Source organism: Coenobita brevimanus, chromosome 60 (assembly GCF_032717465.1).
Source record: "Coenobita brevimanus isolate Jiangsu-jjx chromosome 60, ASM3271746v2, whole genome shotgun sequence".
NCBI classification, from domain to species: Eukaryota; Metazoa; Arthropoda; class Malacostraca; order Decapoda; family Coenobitidae; genus Coenobita; species Coenobita brevimanus.
This window is the reverse complement of record NC_137013.1, coordinates 2,817,315-2,833,392: the sequence shown is the minus strand read 5'-3', so window position 1 is coordinate 2,833,392 and position 16,078 is coordinate 2,817,315. Positions and strand designations below refer to the sequence as shown.

General features: G+C 41.8%; 1 protein-coding gene across 1 annotated transcript in view; it reads right to left on the bottom strand.

The window, feature by feature from the left end:
- The window catches only part of LOC145403101 (uncharacterized), a 49,111-nt gene that overhangs the window by 2,001 nt on the left and 31,032 nt on the right, over nucleotides 1-16,078 (bottom strand). Inside the window, exons 4-5 of the mRNA XM_080274931.1 lie at nucleotides 15,540-15,605; nucleotides 13,606-14,482 (exon numbers count right to left, since the gene is read on the bottom strand). Of these exons, the coding sequence (XP_080131057.1) occupies nucleotides 13,606-14,482; nucleotides 15,540-15,605 (943 nt within the window). The remainder of the gene's footprint in view (nucleotides 1-13,605; nucleotides 14,483-15,539; nucleotides 15,606-16,078) is intronic.

Sequence of the window (16,078 nt, the reverse complement as noted above, 5' to 3'; positions counted from 1 at the left end):
TAATTGTTGGTATTGCTATGCTTTCATTAACACAGATAAATGAATCTGTATTGTTCCCTAAATGTTTCTCGATCGTAAATTCAACCCATCCCTTCTTTCATTACCTATATAGCATCGACCGTCACATCAGACACTTTTATGAATGCCTCGCCTGATATCTCCACCGCTCAAGACCTGTGACATCCATTTATAGCTCAAGTTCCTCAGGATGAATGGGCGGGTTTGTCTCCATCCAAAAATTTTGTACTGTACGTTCCAGTGGCTCTTCTCAGTTACCTCACGTACAGTCGCCAAACTTTCCACCTGGGCCACCTAGCCGCGAGAGGTGGGTAACGGGTGCTGGTAACAGTGTATTTGTTTGTTCGTTTGTACATGCTCGACGAAAGTTCGGATCATCAACTCTCGTCTTCCGTAGTGAACCTCAGTCAGAGTTCATCCCAATATTCGGTCGACGATTTTTAGCCGGAAGAATTTCAAAGGAACTTCTTGAAAGTATTGGATAACGCGAGTATTGAAAACAGTAAGTAAAATAATCTAAAAAAATCGCATCTTTACATATATTACATATTTATAAACGTATTCATTTACATTATTATATGATAAACCCATGGCTCATCACTTAATCATTACGTGGATCACTGTGCTTGCAATGCAAACATGGCTATTGTTTTAACAGTTGATATATATTAAATATGTGAAACAGTACTGTGGATGACGTGGTAATTAACGCTTCCGCCAGCCGATCCGTGTGACGTGGTTCCACCCCAGTTAGAAGAGATGGGTTTCTCCTAGTAAATACCAAGCCCTTATCTTATGACCTAGTCTTAGTAGCAGGCAGTCAGCAACCAAAATCACATATCCTCGCACCCCGGGCCTCGGTGACGGGCGCTAAAGCGCCTAGGGTCATGGGATTAAAAAAAAAAAAGAAAAAGAAAGTGTTCCAGCCTGTAATGATAATTTTGTTAGTTATGTTGCATTTCCCAATCACATAAGACGACAGGCAATGGTGATATAAATGTCCCAGCTATTCATGAATCAGTAGCAATTGTGCTTCAAATGACTGGAAGCTTTTCCATACTGTGATGTAACGGTGGAGTCTTCATCTTGCTATAATGTGAGATAATGTTGTTTGGTGAAGACTCGATGAGCGTGTAAATGTGTGACCTCACACAAAAGCGGCACTGCTCACAATCAATTTTCCGTGTAATGTGTAATTCAGTCATGTGAAATGACTATAAAGGTGTGCTGTTATGACCATAGGCATATGAAATATGGTACGGTAAGTCATTTCATAGCTGATATAATAGCCACATTCCGCAGCAGTATAAATAAACTCTTTGCCTGTTGAGGTGACGCTGTTCTAACATACCTCTTCGTGGTGCACCACAGAACACATAAAAACATCTACCTAAAGTACTACCAACGAGGAAATAAGCAACAGTTAACAGTAACTGAACATCATTCTAACGTATACTGGTCAGTGTCATTCATGATGTGAATATGGAAGGTATCTTACTTGTAACTTGACATAGATGTTAGGTAACTGCATTCCTCTTCAACCTATACTGATAGTGGTAGCAAGTGATAACCCTGTGAAATGGAATTACTGATATAAGGAGAGAGTGAGAGAGAGAGAGGCTTGGAGCGATTCCAGTATATAGTGCATTAACATGTTATGGTAACAATGTAAAAACAACATAGAAAATAAAATGTTTAGTGTTGTTAAGAATGCAATATTTAGTAGAACGGTAATGGATCTCAAAGACTAGTTCGGCAATTATTATCACTGGCGGTATGAATAACGTAACCCCCCTCCCCCCGTCCGGCGCCTGCCCTTGCCTTCACTATGCCAAGCTCCTCCCTTAAGCAGCTCTCTCACCAGCTCCACCAGTTGCAGGAAACCGGTGGCATGGAATTGTTGCGTGTCATAGGTTGCACGGACCAAGGCCAAATAAGTATAGTATAATATATATTATTGTATTATATATAAGAGTATATATCTATATCATATTATATATATTACCTTATATAATTAATAATCATATTTATTTGGCCTTGGTCAGCGCGACCTATGGCACACAGTTTTCCGTGCGACCAGTTTCATGCAACTGGCTGAGCCGATGGGAGAGCCGCCTTACTCCTGAGACATTTTTCTCTCCACCCAACAACGTACCCAGCCATCTATGGGATGAACTCTGACTCTGACTGAGGTTCACTACAGACGAAGAGAGTTGATGATCCGAACTTTCGTCGAGCATGTACGCAAGAACAAACAGATACACTGCTGCCAGCTCCCGTTACCCACCTCTCGCGGCTGGGTGGCCCAGGTGGAAAGTTTGGCGACTGTACCTACATGCTTGAGGGATATACTAAGTAGCTCCACCAACGAGGTACAGTACAGTATATTTTTACGAGCCAGCGAGCTAAGTTTACTGCCAGTGTCCGGGCTGAAAATTACAATGACGAAGTCGGCCCAACACTTCCCTACCAGGTCTGAGTCGATTGTTTCAGTTTTCAGGGGCTAATAACTTTTAATCTTGCCCTATCCGACAGTCACACTTTTCAGAGGCTAATAATTTTCCCTAAAGCTAGAGCAATTATTTTTTTCTTTAGATGCTTGGTTGATCAGTTCAATTTTGTATTTGATGATTCACAAAACCATTATCTCACCATAACACTGTGCAAAAGGGAAAACTATTGCAAAAGCTCGTTTGTTCATAATGAGCGAGAACGTGCATCAAACTGGTATTAGCGAACATGTGCAGTTTGCCACAAGGGCGTGGGAAGTAATTCCATCTTGTGCGGTGTGTGTGATAAATGGGTGCATAAGAGATGTAGTGGTATCAGAGGTAGACTGCGAGATAATGCTGATTTTATGTGTACGGCGTGTCGGGGTGAGCAGGTGGAGATTGTCAGACGTGAAAGGATTGAACTTGCTGGTGAATCTCTTGAGTGTGTGGAAGAGTTTTGTTACTTCGGAGACATGTTATGTGCAGGAGGTGGGGCTGGAGCTAGGGTGAGAAGTGGTTGGAAGAAGTTCACGGAGCTCTTGCCTCTCCTGACATTGAGAGGACTCTCGCTACGTGCTAAGGGGTCTTTGTATGCAGCATGTGTTAGGAGTGTAATGCTGTATGGTAGTGAGACCTGGGCAATGAAGGAGGAAGATATTCGCCGGCTCAGACGTACTGTACAGAAATGACAATGATTAGGTAGATGTGCAGTGCGTCCCTGCGTCCAAGGCCTGGAGGGGCTGGGTTTACGATGGAAGAGTTGAGAGGTAGGATGGGACTGGAGTGTATTGGTGTTGTGATGAGGAGAGGTAGATTGAGATGGTTTGGACATGTGGAGAGGATGGGGGATGATAATTGGGTGAGGAAGGTGACAAGTGTTAATATTCGGGGTGGGGTTATGAGGGGTAGACCGAGAAAGACATGGGACGAGGTCATTAAGTGTGACCTCAGGGTTAAGGGACTGAACAGGGAGGCTGCAATGGATCGTGCAGCATGGAGAGCCGCATTAGGTGACCAACGCCGACACATGCAAGCATGTTGGAGCCTTTAAAAACGAAAACGAAAACGAAACGATAAAAATTAATTATATATGATTCGGTCTATTTACTGGTTTCCTGGCATTGTTGACCCCAACTTTCTAACGGCATCTAGTGCCTGTGATTCCTGGCTGAGATTTCCCGCAAAATACCGATGCATCTTTGTGTGTGTGTGTGTGTGTGTGTGTGTGTGTGTGTGTGTGTGTGTGTGTGTGTGTGTGTGTGTGTGTGTGTGTGTGTGTGTGTGTGTGTGTGTGTGTGTGTGTGTGTGTTGGCGTTCTATCCCGTTTAATTATGTCGTCTTCCACCAGAATTACTAGATCCACTTGTAATTCCAACATGAAATTGCACACAGCCTGGTTATCACTACATTCGCGCCATTAAATCTTTTACCTCCCATTCCTCGTAGAATTAAAATCATTACTTATAAATCAATCAATACTTTGTGGTAAGGGACGAGATGTCTGCCTGATTATCACCGTATAGTTCAAATTCTCTGTCAAGACCGACTCACAAACCAGTCCTTTGCCACAATGTAGAGAAAAACAGTTTAATACAGAATTTTGTTTATCTTTTTTTTTCCCCCTGAAGCAAAATTAACCCACACTCCACTTGGAAAGATCTCTACTGATATCCATACAAGAAGGAAAAAAATCTTCTGTGAGTCATGTGAGTCATCCCGCACAAAGAATCATTTGTATATATATAACACGTCCGCACAGACCATACACAGCTGGTGCGTGTCTTCAGAGACGACCAAAGTCTATCTGTCCATCTATTGCCAGTCGCCTCAATCCCGTAAGGGGTGACCACAGACAAATCGCCTCCATGTCGCCCTATCCAACGCCACTTCACTGCCTTGCTCCCAACTCACACCCCCGTCTCTCATATACCTCTCCACTCCATCCCTCTATCTCATCCTCGGTCTTCCCCTCCTTCTCCCCCCCCCTCCACCTCACTCGCATACACTCTCTTCGTTAGTCTCTCGCTCTCCATCTTCTCCAATGGGAAAACCACCACAGTGTATTTCTCCTAACACTTTCTATCACACCCACATCCACATCACACTCGTCGTTGTAAAAATATGACCGAAGTGCTGATAAATAAACTGCAATTATGGCCGAATTTTCAGTGTACTAGATTTCCAAAAGTGTGCGTCATGCATACCCCGATCCAGAATATCCACCACTGCCTGGATTTTTTTTTCCTTTTTGTAGTAGCTATAATAAGACACAGAAAAAAAACATGGGGTGTGTATCCTTGGTTATGACATGGGGAGTAACAACACTTGGAGGAAGGCAAAAAGGCCACTGTATGCAGAGGGTAGTCTTGATATTCCAGGTTTTGTGTCAACGTCTCGAGGGAAGATATTACTGTTACTGACCGTTATTAATAGCAGTTCCTTCTCGTAGCCCATATTTTTATTTGGGAGAAAAGATACGAGAGCTTTCTGTACTCCTCTTTCGTTATCCTTCATGGAAAAATAAAAAGGGGCTTCATGAACACTTTGTCTCGTAACTAACACTTCTTTGTAGAGAACAGGAAACCAAAATATAATTATAACAGAGAAATGGTCATAAGTTTGCTTTTAAATCTTAGCCCAGAAGTGAGATTCGCAAAAGCATTTATAGTTCATTCCTTTTATACCATGATTTGTTCTTTAAAGGAAGCACAAGACAAGGAGAGTAAATATTCTTCCTATGTCTCTCGTTTCTCCAGCTTAAACTAAACTTTCATCACTTCCCTCGTAAATCAGAGTTATTGCTGTAGATATCACGAGGCATGAGATGAGTCTGTACCCCCCTTGTGTTTCCCGCAAAAGAAATACTAAATAAATCATAGTTACGACACAGAGTTGATAGTAACTTTGTGAACCACGATGCAGGACTTTTGTTGGCACTTACCATCGTAATCACAGGCTATGCTGATAAAGGCATCTCGTAAATTTAAACACATAGAGGTGGTTTGGCCATGTGGAGAGGATGGGGAACGAGAGACTGACGAGGAGAGTGTGAGTAAGTGAGGTGAAAGGGGGGAGAGGGAGGGGGAGGCCAAGGATGAGATGGAGAGATGAAGTGGAGAGGTACTGTATGTGAGAGGGGTGTGAGCTGGGAGCAGGGCAGTGAAAAGGCGGGGGACAGGGCGACATGGAGGCGATGTGTTTGTGGCCACCCCTTACGGGATTAAGGCGCCTGGCGATAGATAGATATAGTATATTCATGTCCATTCCGCCACCGCCCTCGCCAGCTCGTTGTGTGCAGGTATCACTCACCTTTTTTACCGTTTCACACCTTCAAAATGTCCTTGTCATTCTTGTTTTGCTACCTACTGACGATATATTATTATTAGTAGTAGTAGTAGTTGTAATGTTTTATTATTATTATCAATCAATCAATCAATCATTTCCTGTGGCACCCTCGGGGATGCATAGGGCCTCGATGAACTCACACCACCACATCCTATCTTGTGCTAACTCCTCAAGATCTCCCCAACACTCATCTCCAGCTTCCCGTCTCATTGTCCTCACCCACGTCTCTTTTGGCCTTCCTCTACCTCTCCTACCAGGTGCCACCCACCCTGGTGTACCTCGTACTATTCCCTGTCTCCTATACACATGTCCTAGCCACATCCATCGTGAGAATCTAACATATTCATCGATCGGCTGCACTCCCGTTATTTCTCTAATTCTACTATTTGGTATCCTTTCCCACCACTTAACTCCTAATATTCTTCTAAGTGCTTTATTTTCAAACACCAAGAATTTATTTTCCATAGTCACTGTGCTGTACCAAGACTCGTGTCCATAAATTAAGATACTCCTAACCATTACCTTATAAAGTTTGATTTTTGTATGCACAGAGAAATTGTTATTATTCCAAATATTTTTAAGCATTCCCATTGCCTGATTAGCCTTCTTTAACCTTTCCTCGAATTCAAAGTTCAAAGAACCATTCTTGGCTAAATAAGTACCTAAATATTTAAACCTATCAACTTGCTTTACAACCATACCTCCAATTACACATTCCTGCGCATTTTCCATATTCATATTGATTATTTCAGTTTTTCCACAATTAATAACCAAACCCACCTTGCGACCTTCACTCACCAAACAGTCCAACACTCTCTGCATCTCTTCTGGCCCATCACAAATCAAAACTATATCATCTGCATAATCTAAATCCAAAAGTTTCCTGTTCTCTCCCCAAAGTATACCTGCACCGGTTTCTGTTCCAACACGTTTCATAATGTAATCAATGACCAATATAAATAGTAAAGGCGATAGAACACCACCTTGAATTACTCCGGACTTGACTTCAAACGAATCACTCAGACAACCATCAACCATCACTTTACAAAATGTGTCCTCATGCATGTTCATAATGACCCTCACAAACTTCTCTGGTATTCCATAATGTCTCATGATCTTCCCCATAGACTCTCTCGAAACACTATCAAAAGCCTTTTCAAAATCAACAAAACAAAGACTTAACGGTACTCTCATTTCATTAACTTGCTGCATCAAATGCCTAACTATAAAGATCTGATCACTGCAACCACGTCCCTTTCTAAAACCAGCCTGTTCATTATTATTATAATTATTATTATTATTATCACTATTATTATTATTATTATCATTATTATTTATTACTACTACTACTATACTACTACTACTACTACTATTATTTAAAGAAAACGATTGAAAGTGAAGGGGTAACCGTAAGATATATTTATGCCCTCAAATATGAAAAGTATCCTCGAAGCTACAGTACATAATGACTCTCTGATGGTCCCAAGACTGAAAGATCTATGATGTCATTGGCCTTCAGCAGTTAATGGCTATAAATAACTGCTGTGTGAGTGACCTAAAAGTTCAATGACATGGGGAGTAAGATTTCACATCCTATTTGCTGCTTATCTTTCAGCATAATATAAAACAACCTCAATACACAGTAGTGAATAATATATCAGCATTACATCTCTCTCTCTCTCTCTCTCTCTCTCTCTCTCTCTCTCTCTCTCTCTCTCTCTCTCTCTCTCTCCTTTATAGAACCAGTAGGAGCATGAACATAGAGGCCCAGGGTTAGGCTGCTCACTAAAGAAATTAAGGCAAGAATGCTAATATTAAAGAACTTCATTCAAATTTGGCAAGACATCTGGAAACAAAAAGGGTTGATTTTTTCCTGACACCTTCACCATCAGACGTCTCATCTAACATCAGGCTCAATAAAAACTACCAGCAATAACGAGTAAAAAAAGACATCTTTGTGGTGAAGAGATGGATTATTCTCTTTTGTAAGTGCACTGCTGGACATACAGTACCAAAGACCTTTTCAAGAATGACGCATTTTTTGTTCACTTTGAGCTAACACCAAGGAGTGAAGAGGTTAAAATACGCTATATCAAGCCGCTTCTATTCCAGCTGTCTTTCCTTATTTAATCGTCTGGAGATCGCAAAAACACACCAATATGCCATCACGGTGCATGAGTCAAAACACACTTGATATACCTGTACGCTGGTGAGAGAAGTTGCAAGTTTTATTCACACAGTATGGTGGAGTACTTTATATAACAGTCTCGCCATCTCCAAACGATTTCCCTCAGCTTAAGAGAGAATTTTTGAAGTGCAGGGGTTAGATACGACCTTCAATAATCACTTCAGAAGGGGAGATCTTTTCTAAGTTGAATAATGTAGTTTTCATTGGTGGAGTTTGCCTTGGCTTACATTAGTCAGGCCTTCTAAGATTTTCTACTAAACCAACTGTTACACCAACGAAAACGGGATGGGGAGTTTTCTGCCTTAACTCTTCTGTCTTCACACCCTCTTACAGTACTACCAAATACTAAAGTTTGTTCACTTCCTCCGCTGCTCTCTCACTGCAGGATTTATAGGAACTTAAATGAGCATATTATCACCCATCGACAAATAATAGAATGCACCTCAGTCCACTATGTTACATTCAAGTGAGCCCAGCCGTAAAACTTACGCAGGGGAACCAACTTTAAAATGTGACTGTACATTTGTAAATCACTGTGTCTGCTCAGACTGTATTCCTAGCTGGAGGAGAGTCTTAACTGGAGATTCAAACCGAATGAAGGGGTGTCGTCCACTGTTAAGGCGGTAGTTTAAGGCGGTAGTTCGAAGCTTTGTTACACTACGCGAGGAACAGTTGACTATGACACTTATCTATGCAGTCTAAGAAAGCATGGAACTGCTAACAATTGCTCTTTCTTCGGTATGACGCCCTACCCACGACTTCCTTTCAGTCAGGCATGGGAGAAGGTGTGATCAATAACAGTGGATTTTTATGTTCCCGTGTCTTTGTACCAGTGCTTTACCTGCCACCAATTTTTATTTCACCATGTTATTTCACGCTGTATCTGTGTGTGTGTGTGTGTGTGTGTGTGTGTGTGTGTGTGTGTGTGTGTGTGTGTGTGTGTGTGTGTGTGTGTGTGTGTGTGTGTCTTGTCATATCTACCCATCATCCTTGGCTCTCAACCCTATCGTTCCCCAGTGATGGAGTCTGTGATGTGGATCTTAACCCTCTCATGGTCGCGTCTTCTCTCGTATTTTATTCAGACTAAATCAGGACGACTTCATTCACCTGAGAGTGCATCATAGCAACATAAGAGTGTTAAATAATGACTATAAATGAAAAAAAAAATGGTGAAGAGCAATGGTTAATCTTTTACGTATATGTATCTTCGAAGAATATTGTCGTGTCAGAATCACTCAGATCTGTATTTTCCATTTTGTTTATTTCATCATTATGCCTGTACGTTTTAAATAATCGCGGTCACATCTCATTAATCCTTTCAATATGGTGACGTGTTTTATTGAGCTCTTCTTGCTACATACACACGATTTTATTCAGCTTTAAGGAGATCTTGTAGCTAAGAGGTAAAAATTGGCTATGTGTCCGAATCTTATTTATAGCGAAAGAAAACTACCTGGAAATAGTGTGGAATAAAAAGATACCATTGTACTGAAAGGCCTAACACAGAAACCTTGATAAACTTCCATGGGCATCTGCAACACAGTGAACGTTAACTCTGCTTCACACCTTCGTTAGCTGGGAAAAGAGGGGATGATGTTAATAAGTCCTCTAAATAGTTATACCTCTGAGCTGAGATTCATAGTTACAATCAGTTATTATTCCCGTAACTCTTCTCTCTCTCTCTCTCTCTCTCTCTCTCTCTCTCTCTCTCTCTCTCTCTGTTAAGGAAGAACTATAGACGTTGGATGATTCTATGCTTTCAGTTATGACGGGGTATAGATCGTGAGGACCTTGGACAAGCAAAGAGACACACCAGATTTAGCTTAACTGCTTCCCTACGATGGTCTGTTAGCATCATTAAACTTAGGAAAAGAATTGTACTGAAAGGGCTGGTGGCTATATTTTACCCCTCCATTCCCAAAAGTATCTCCGAAGCAGAATATAACAAAACATAAAAGTAGAAAGTGCTCAGAGGGATCATTTCTCCGCCAACGCAAATTAATTTATTTTTCATTGTAAACCTTTTTTCCTACATGACAAATACTTTTACTGTCTCACCTAATTAGCTAATTCTACGGTCTTAGTTTGCCCTGTTGCACAATCCCAGGCTAAGCATACCTCTGCCAACGTCAGTAAAGTTTATCATTTATTCCTCCATCCTTATCCAGAGCCAACCCAAAATCTATCAACACTTCCTTGACCCACTGCCCACCCATCCAACAAATGTCACTGAAATTCGTTAACACCTTATTGAGATATCCTGCACACAGACAAACAGACACAGGTAATTATTTAACTTCCGTCCAGCTTCAATGACGGAGGTAGTAAAAAGTGCGTCCTCGGAGTGAAGGATTTAAGGTATTGTAAAGCAGTAAATTGTTTATCCCACACTTCATTTACTATTTGTTATCCACTTTGATGCGATGACATAATTTCAGATAATACTGATTACACTGCGCAGTTGACCCTCGTGCGGTGTGGTGCGGTGACGATCTGTCCCTTCTCCCCTTTGGGGCTAAGATGAGAATGAATGTGTTTGAGTGGATGAGTAAATTGGGAGTGTCGTCCTGTCCCGGCTACCTCCCTTTCCTTGAGGAAAGCAGCCTAGGTATATAGATGGATAGAGACAGATTTACTTACGAGTTTTCAGACATTTTACTTACTATAATTTCCCGAGTACTGGAGGTATAAACGAAGACCCGCTCTCACACACCGTAAAAAGAGAGAAAAAATATATATATTTTTGCTAAATACTCGCTTCACCCCAAAGACGCCATTTATGTTCAATAATTTTTGCTACTAAACTATCTTATTTAGCTTAGGAAATTGGGGGTACGATGTAGCCTTCAACAACGGCCTTGCGACAAGAAGGCCTCTAAGCTGAATTAAACCCCATGGAGACATCAACTATACTCTATAAAACGCGTCATCACAGTGAAGATAAAATCGCTAGGAAAGGGGAAGAATTAAAAGAAAAAACGACGTACTTCAGGAGCGAATGATACCAAGGTACGACTTCGGAAATAGTAGCATTCACCTCCTAACGATGAAGAGCGAAACAGTGAACAATAACTTTCGGAACTTAAGTGATACGATCTTCAGAGCCCAACACACTTTTCAGAATAGCGTGTTGGAGTTTCATAAGTGTTCGACTAAAAAGCGTGCCGGTACTCCTGACGGTGATTGTACCTGCGTGTGGGTGAACTAAACAGGCGTTATCCTTGACCAAGATAAGGACTAGAGCAACAAAGGCGATAACAGGCGCCATTACTCACAAGCTTCCGCATCTTTTGTTGGTGAAAATCTGTATCGTCCACTTGTTATCGGAGACTTCGCTGCTTTTCTTCCGTGACAGTTTAATTTGCATATTTCATTTTTCAGCATTATTTCTTGGGTGTTATTTTCATCTCTTCACCATCATCATCCTTTGAATCAGCAACGTGCAAAACGATATTAAGATGTAATGCCTAAAATAGAATGCCGAGAAAAGGTGTTTTGAAATCTCTGTTGAACGAGAATACGGCCCATTATGTTTATATCACCTCTACTGCAGCTGTTTTTATGTAATGTGAAAACGATTACTTGTGTGTCCTTGCGTTAAGTTTAGATTAATACTACTCTTGTTCTTGTGGATATGTTTAATTGCCAAGAAGTCTGGTGATGAAAGGGTTAAAATGTGTATGCTTAGGTAGTCACGTAGAAAGAACGGTAGTAAATACAATGGAGAAACGGGTATATGAATGAGTTTGAGGGTAGGAGGAAGCATGGAAGGCTAAGGAGGTGGGTGGATATAATGCACTGTGGGTGAATGTATGAGTAAGGGAGATACTGAAAGTGATGAGGCAAAAAACTGACAGAGAAAAGAAATGGATGAATGAAGTATAGACGGAGATCCAGATGACGGAGTAGCACCACTTTTGATAGCGTAATATTCTAACCTATAGGCATTATGATCATAAATTTTGTGTCAAGCGTTTGAAATGTGAAGTAGAGCCAGGTATTTCAGAGCATTGAGTGATAACTGGATGGATGTGTGGCAATCTGTTGAGAATTATGAAACTTTTATGCTTTAATCTCCCTGCTTCTGGATCCCTCCCCCTCAGTGTAAGTGTTAGAAAAGTTTATTATGACGATGATGATGATGGTGATGATGATGATGATGAGGAGGAGGAGGAGGAGGAGGATGTTGATGATTGTTATTAATGCCATTTAGTTTGTATATGTTATTGTTGGTATTTAAGTCATTCATTATATTCAAATGATGGCCAAATATGCCCTAATCCTAATTTTTCCCCTCAGCTATAACTCGAGAAGATAATGTAGGCTTATATTTTCTCGACATTTCTTTTTTAGTCTTGGTAGGCGAAATGACGGAGGAAAAAATCGTGTAATAAATGAATGGAAAAGCCTCAACGAATGAGTAGTATACGAAGCATAGGAAAAGCTTTATTTTTTTAAGAAAATAATTATGTACAAAAGAAAACTTCGACGATTTCAGATGCGACGAGGACTAGGCTTTATTTATATATACACAGAGCAAGAAGACACAAAGACTCTCCATTATAAGGCTTATTATTCCATTATTATTATCAACACTGAGTGCACGGAGGGTTAGGCAAGTCCTTGATAAATGCCAGTTTTAGATAACCTGTGAATATAGATAATAATACTGCATCCCACTTTACGTAACGCAATCAGCAAAAACATTTTAAAAAATCAAAATTCTTCTATTCCCATCAAGGTGTTTCAAAGAGGTAAAATGGTCAGGGTTCTACTATTTTTCTATCATGCATTTCAATAATATCAAAATCTAGGGACCATCTTCCCCTCCGTAATCTCAGTTTTAATAATATAGTAATATTCTCCTTTACGATAGCTTCAAGAGGGACTGTATAAAGCATAGTTAAAGCGTGTTTGGGAAGAGGCAGGGAGAAAGGGGAAAGGTGATGTAAAGAAGAGAGAGAGAGAGAGAGAGAGAGATGAAAGAAGAAAGAAGGGAAACTGAATGAGACAAGATAGAAGGTAGGCATGTAGGCTATGTGACATGTAGAGGTGTACGATATGTAGGAGGACTACTGGGCCTTGGGAGCAGGCTGAGGAGCCTATGCCCAGAGTCGAGCACATAAAAAAAAAAAAAAAAAATGTAGGCGAGGAGTGTAAAGAATAATATCAGACACGATAGCTTAAAGAAAGAACTGATGAATGTAACAGAGTGGAAAGAAAGTAGGGAGAGGGAAGAAATATGGAAGGATGGGAAGGATGCAAGAGGAGTATGAAGCAGAAGAAATATGATGTGAAACGGAAAATTAAGTCTAGAAATGAACGGGAAAAGAAAGAAGCAGAACGGAGAGATGTTAGAAAAATGATAATGAAGAAGGAAGAAGGGGAAGGATGAAGGGAGGGAGGAGAAAAATTAGGAGGGAAGGAAAGAGAAAGGAGTGAAGTAAGGTAAAGAAGACGTAATATAGAGGGAGAGGAGGAATAAAGGAAAAGGAAGATGCAGGAGAAAAGGAAGAAAAAGGAAGACTACGACAGACAGGAGGAAGGGAGAGAGTTCCTAACCCAGGCGATAGGACCTGGGAATGTAGATGGGTGGCTGGTAGGGTGCTGGGGAGGGTGGGAGGTAGGACAGATCGGGAGTATAATCCGGCAATTCATACGATCCTTCAGACGAGCTCAAGAAGTACTGAGGGATGGGAGCATCATAGGCGGGCTCTTCCTCGCTAGATTGGTCCTCGTTTTCCTCTTCCTCCTCCTCGCTGTCTTCCGTAGATTCCGGTAAGGCGTAGACCAAGACCTCATTTGACTCCTGGGCCTCAAAATCTAGGTGGCTGTAGGATGACCTGAGCGGACTAGGGGTGGGAGGTCTGTGGGTAGGTCTGGGAATGCGGTAGGTGGTCCTTGAAGGGCTGTGAGGGCGAGGCACTGGTCTGGGCTTAGGAGCTGGTCGATACGAGGGTCTTGGCTTGCTATAGGTGCGTGTAGGGGGGCCATAGGTGGGCTTAGGGGTGGCGTAGGTGGGTCTGGGACGAGAGTAGGTGGGTCGGGGAGGCGGGATGTATACAGGAGCCTCCTTAGACTCATCAGATTCCGGCTCGATATAGGTAGGGCGAGGCGGGGCATAGCGGGGCGTTTCGCTGGATTCCTCAGATTCAGGGGCACTATATGCAGAGCGGGGAGCCTCTCTGGATTCGTCAGACTCCGGGTAGCGCGCCTCACCCACGTAACTCACCTCCGCTACGTAGCCAGAGTCGTCATCCACGTAGTAGGTGACCTTCTGCAGGCGACCGTCCGGCAGGTGCACGTAGTACGACCCTTTAGTCTGGTCGCCATCACGGGACTCCTGGTGCCCGAAGTCGTTGCCGGAATATGAGTCCTTCACGGAGTAGGCGAGGTCGTACTTGGCCTCGCTGGACTCGTAGGACTCCTCAGAGGACTCCTGGAATTGGAGATATCTCAGAATTAAGAGATATAACAAGAACCCACAACCCAAACTTTATTTTTTCATTTCTATCCTTTTTAATAGTAAGTCAGTTTTTTTCGCCCCCATTTTTCTTCCCCTCTATCTCATCCTTCGTTTTCTTTCTCCCTCTCCTTTGCCTCTTTTAGTTCAGTTCTCTTCTCGTCCCTTCTTCTTCTCTCCCTTCTTCTCTCTTTTTCTCCTCCTGTCCTTCACCTTCTTCATTCCCCTTCTTCCTCTTCCCCTGTATCAATCTTAAACTATCAAGGTCTATACATATTACCACGGCACAAGACAATAACTTTACATAACACTGCATTTCTCATCTCTGACCTTTTTTAGCTAACAGTTGACGGAATGACTGTCTAGCAGATATATAATTAGATAGATTGGTAGATAGATAGATATAGATAGATAGATTGACTGATTGATAGATGGATAGACAGATAGATAGATATGCAGATGGTAGGGTTTGGAAAGACGATGAATGAATGACTGGCCCATTGCAAAGGAAATGTAATAGATGTTTCTCCCATTTGCAAACTTCCTCTGTCCTTGTTTCCGGATCATACCTCACCCAATCCTTAGATGAAAGAAAAAAGGTCATGAGGACGGTGTCAAAGGTTTCCACTAGCCGTGAATTTCGAGGTCATAAAAATTTTTCAGATTACAAAAAAGCAAATATATACGCATCTGCAGCATTGTTTGACTGAGCTTCTTGTCGTACAGAAAATCGTCGCTTATGTAGCATTTTTAACCTGTTTTATTGCAATCATGTCAACAGGTATTTACAGAAACTATTGCTATTAATGACCTTTGATGTCTATAAAGTGGGTCTGTAAGTTTACCCCAATTTACAAAATCAGCTGCATGAAAAAGGACCCGCCTAGCTTGGACCATTTACCCTGCTGCCGGTATACTGTCTTTTGCTCTATTGTTTATACTGAAATGCTATAAGATTAAGGAATACACCCTTTAAATATAACAAAATATCATAATAAAAACCACGGCTATTCAAAACACACATCAGATTTACCGCGTCTGAGATGGCGTAGTCAGGGCCTGCCGATACCAGCCCCACCAACAGCAGCACCAGAGCCACCTAAAAGGCAAAATACAAAACACATTCTCATTCCAGCCGTGAATTACAGAGGTACTAATTGCTGGGTTGGTTTGTGCGGAGCTGTGGCGTACCTGAGGGGGGGGGAGGCTGTTTGAAACTGCCCCCCGGGCCCCCATTTGACAGGGGCTCCCAAAGGCTTAAAAATTTATAAGCTTTATATATATATATATATATATATATATATATATATCCCGGCTGAGATATTAGATAAGTTTTGAGAATTAGGTGGGCTAGGTTCTTTGCGGGGCCCCCCTCCAGGAGGGGCGCCCCGCAAAGAACCTAGCCCCCCGGGCCCCTAAATCTCTAGGTACGCCCCTGACAGCTCCACCTTCTGTTTCAAAACTTGGTTGATGATTTAAGGTAGTATGATAAAAACTGAGTGGCCAAAGGTGTTGGCAGGACGCTAAATTTCGGTCCTGTAATTTTTAAGCGTAATGTGCCTGCATTTAACA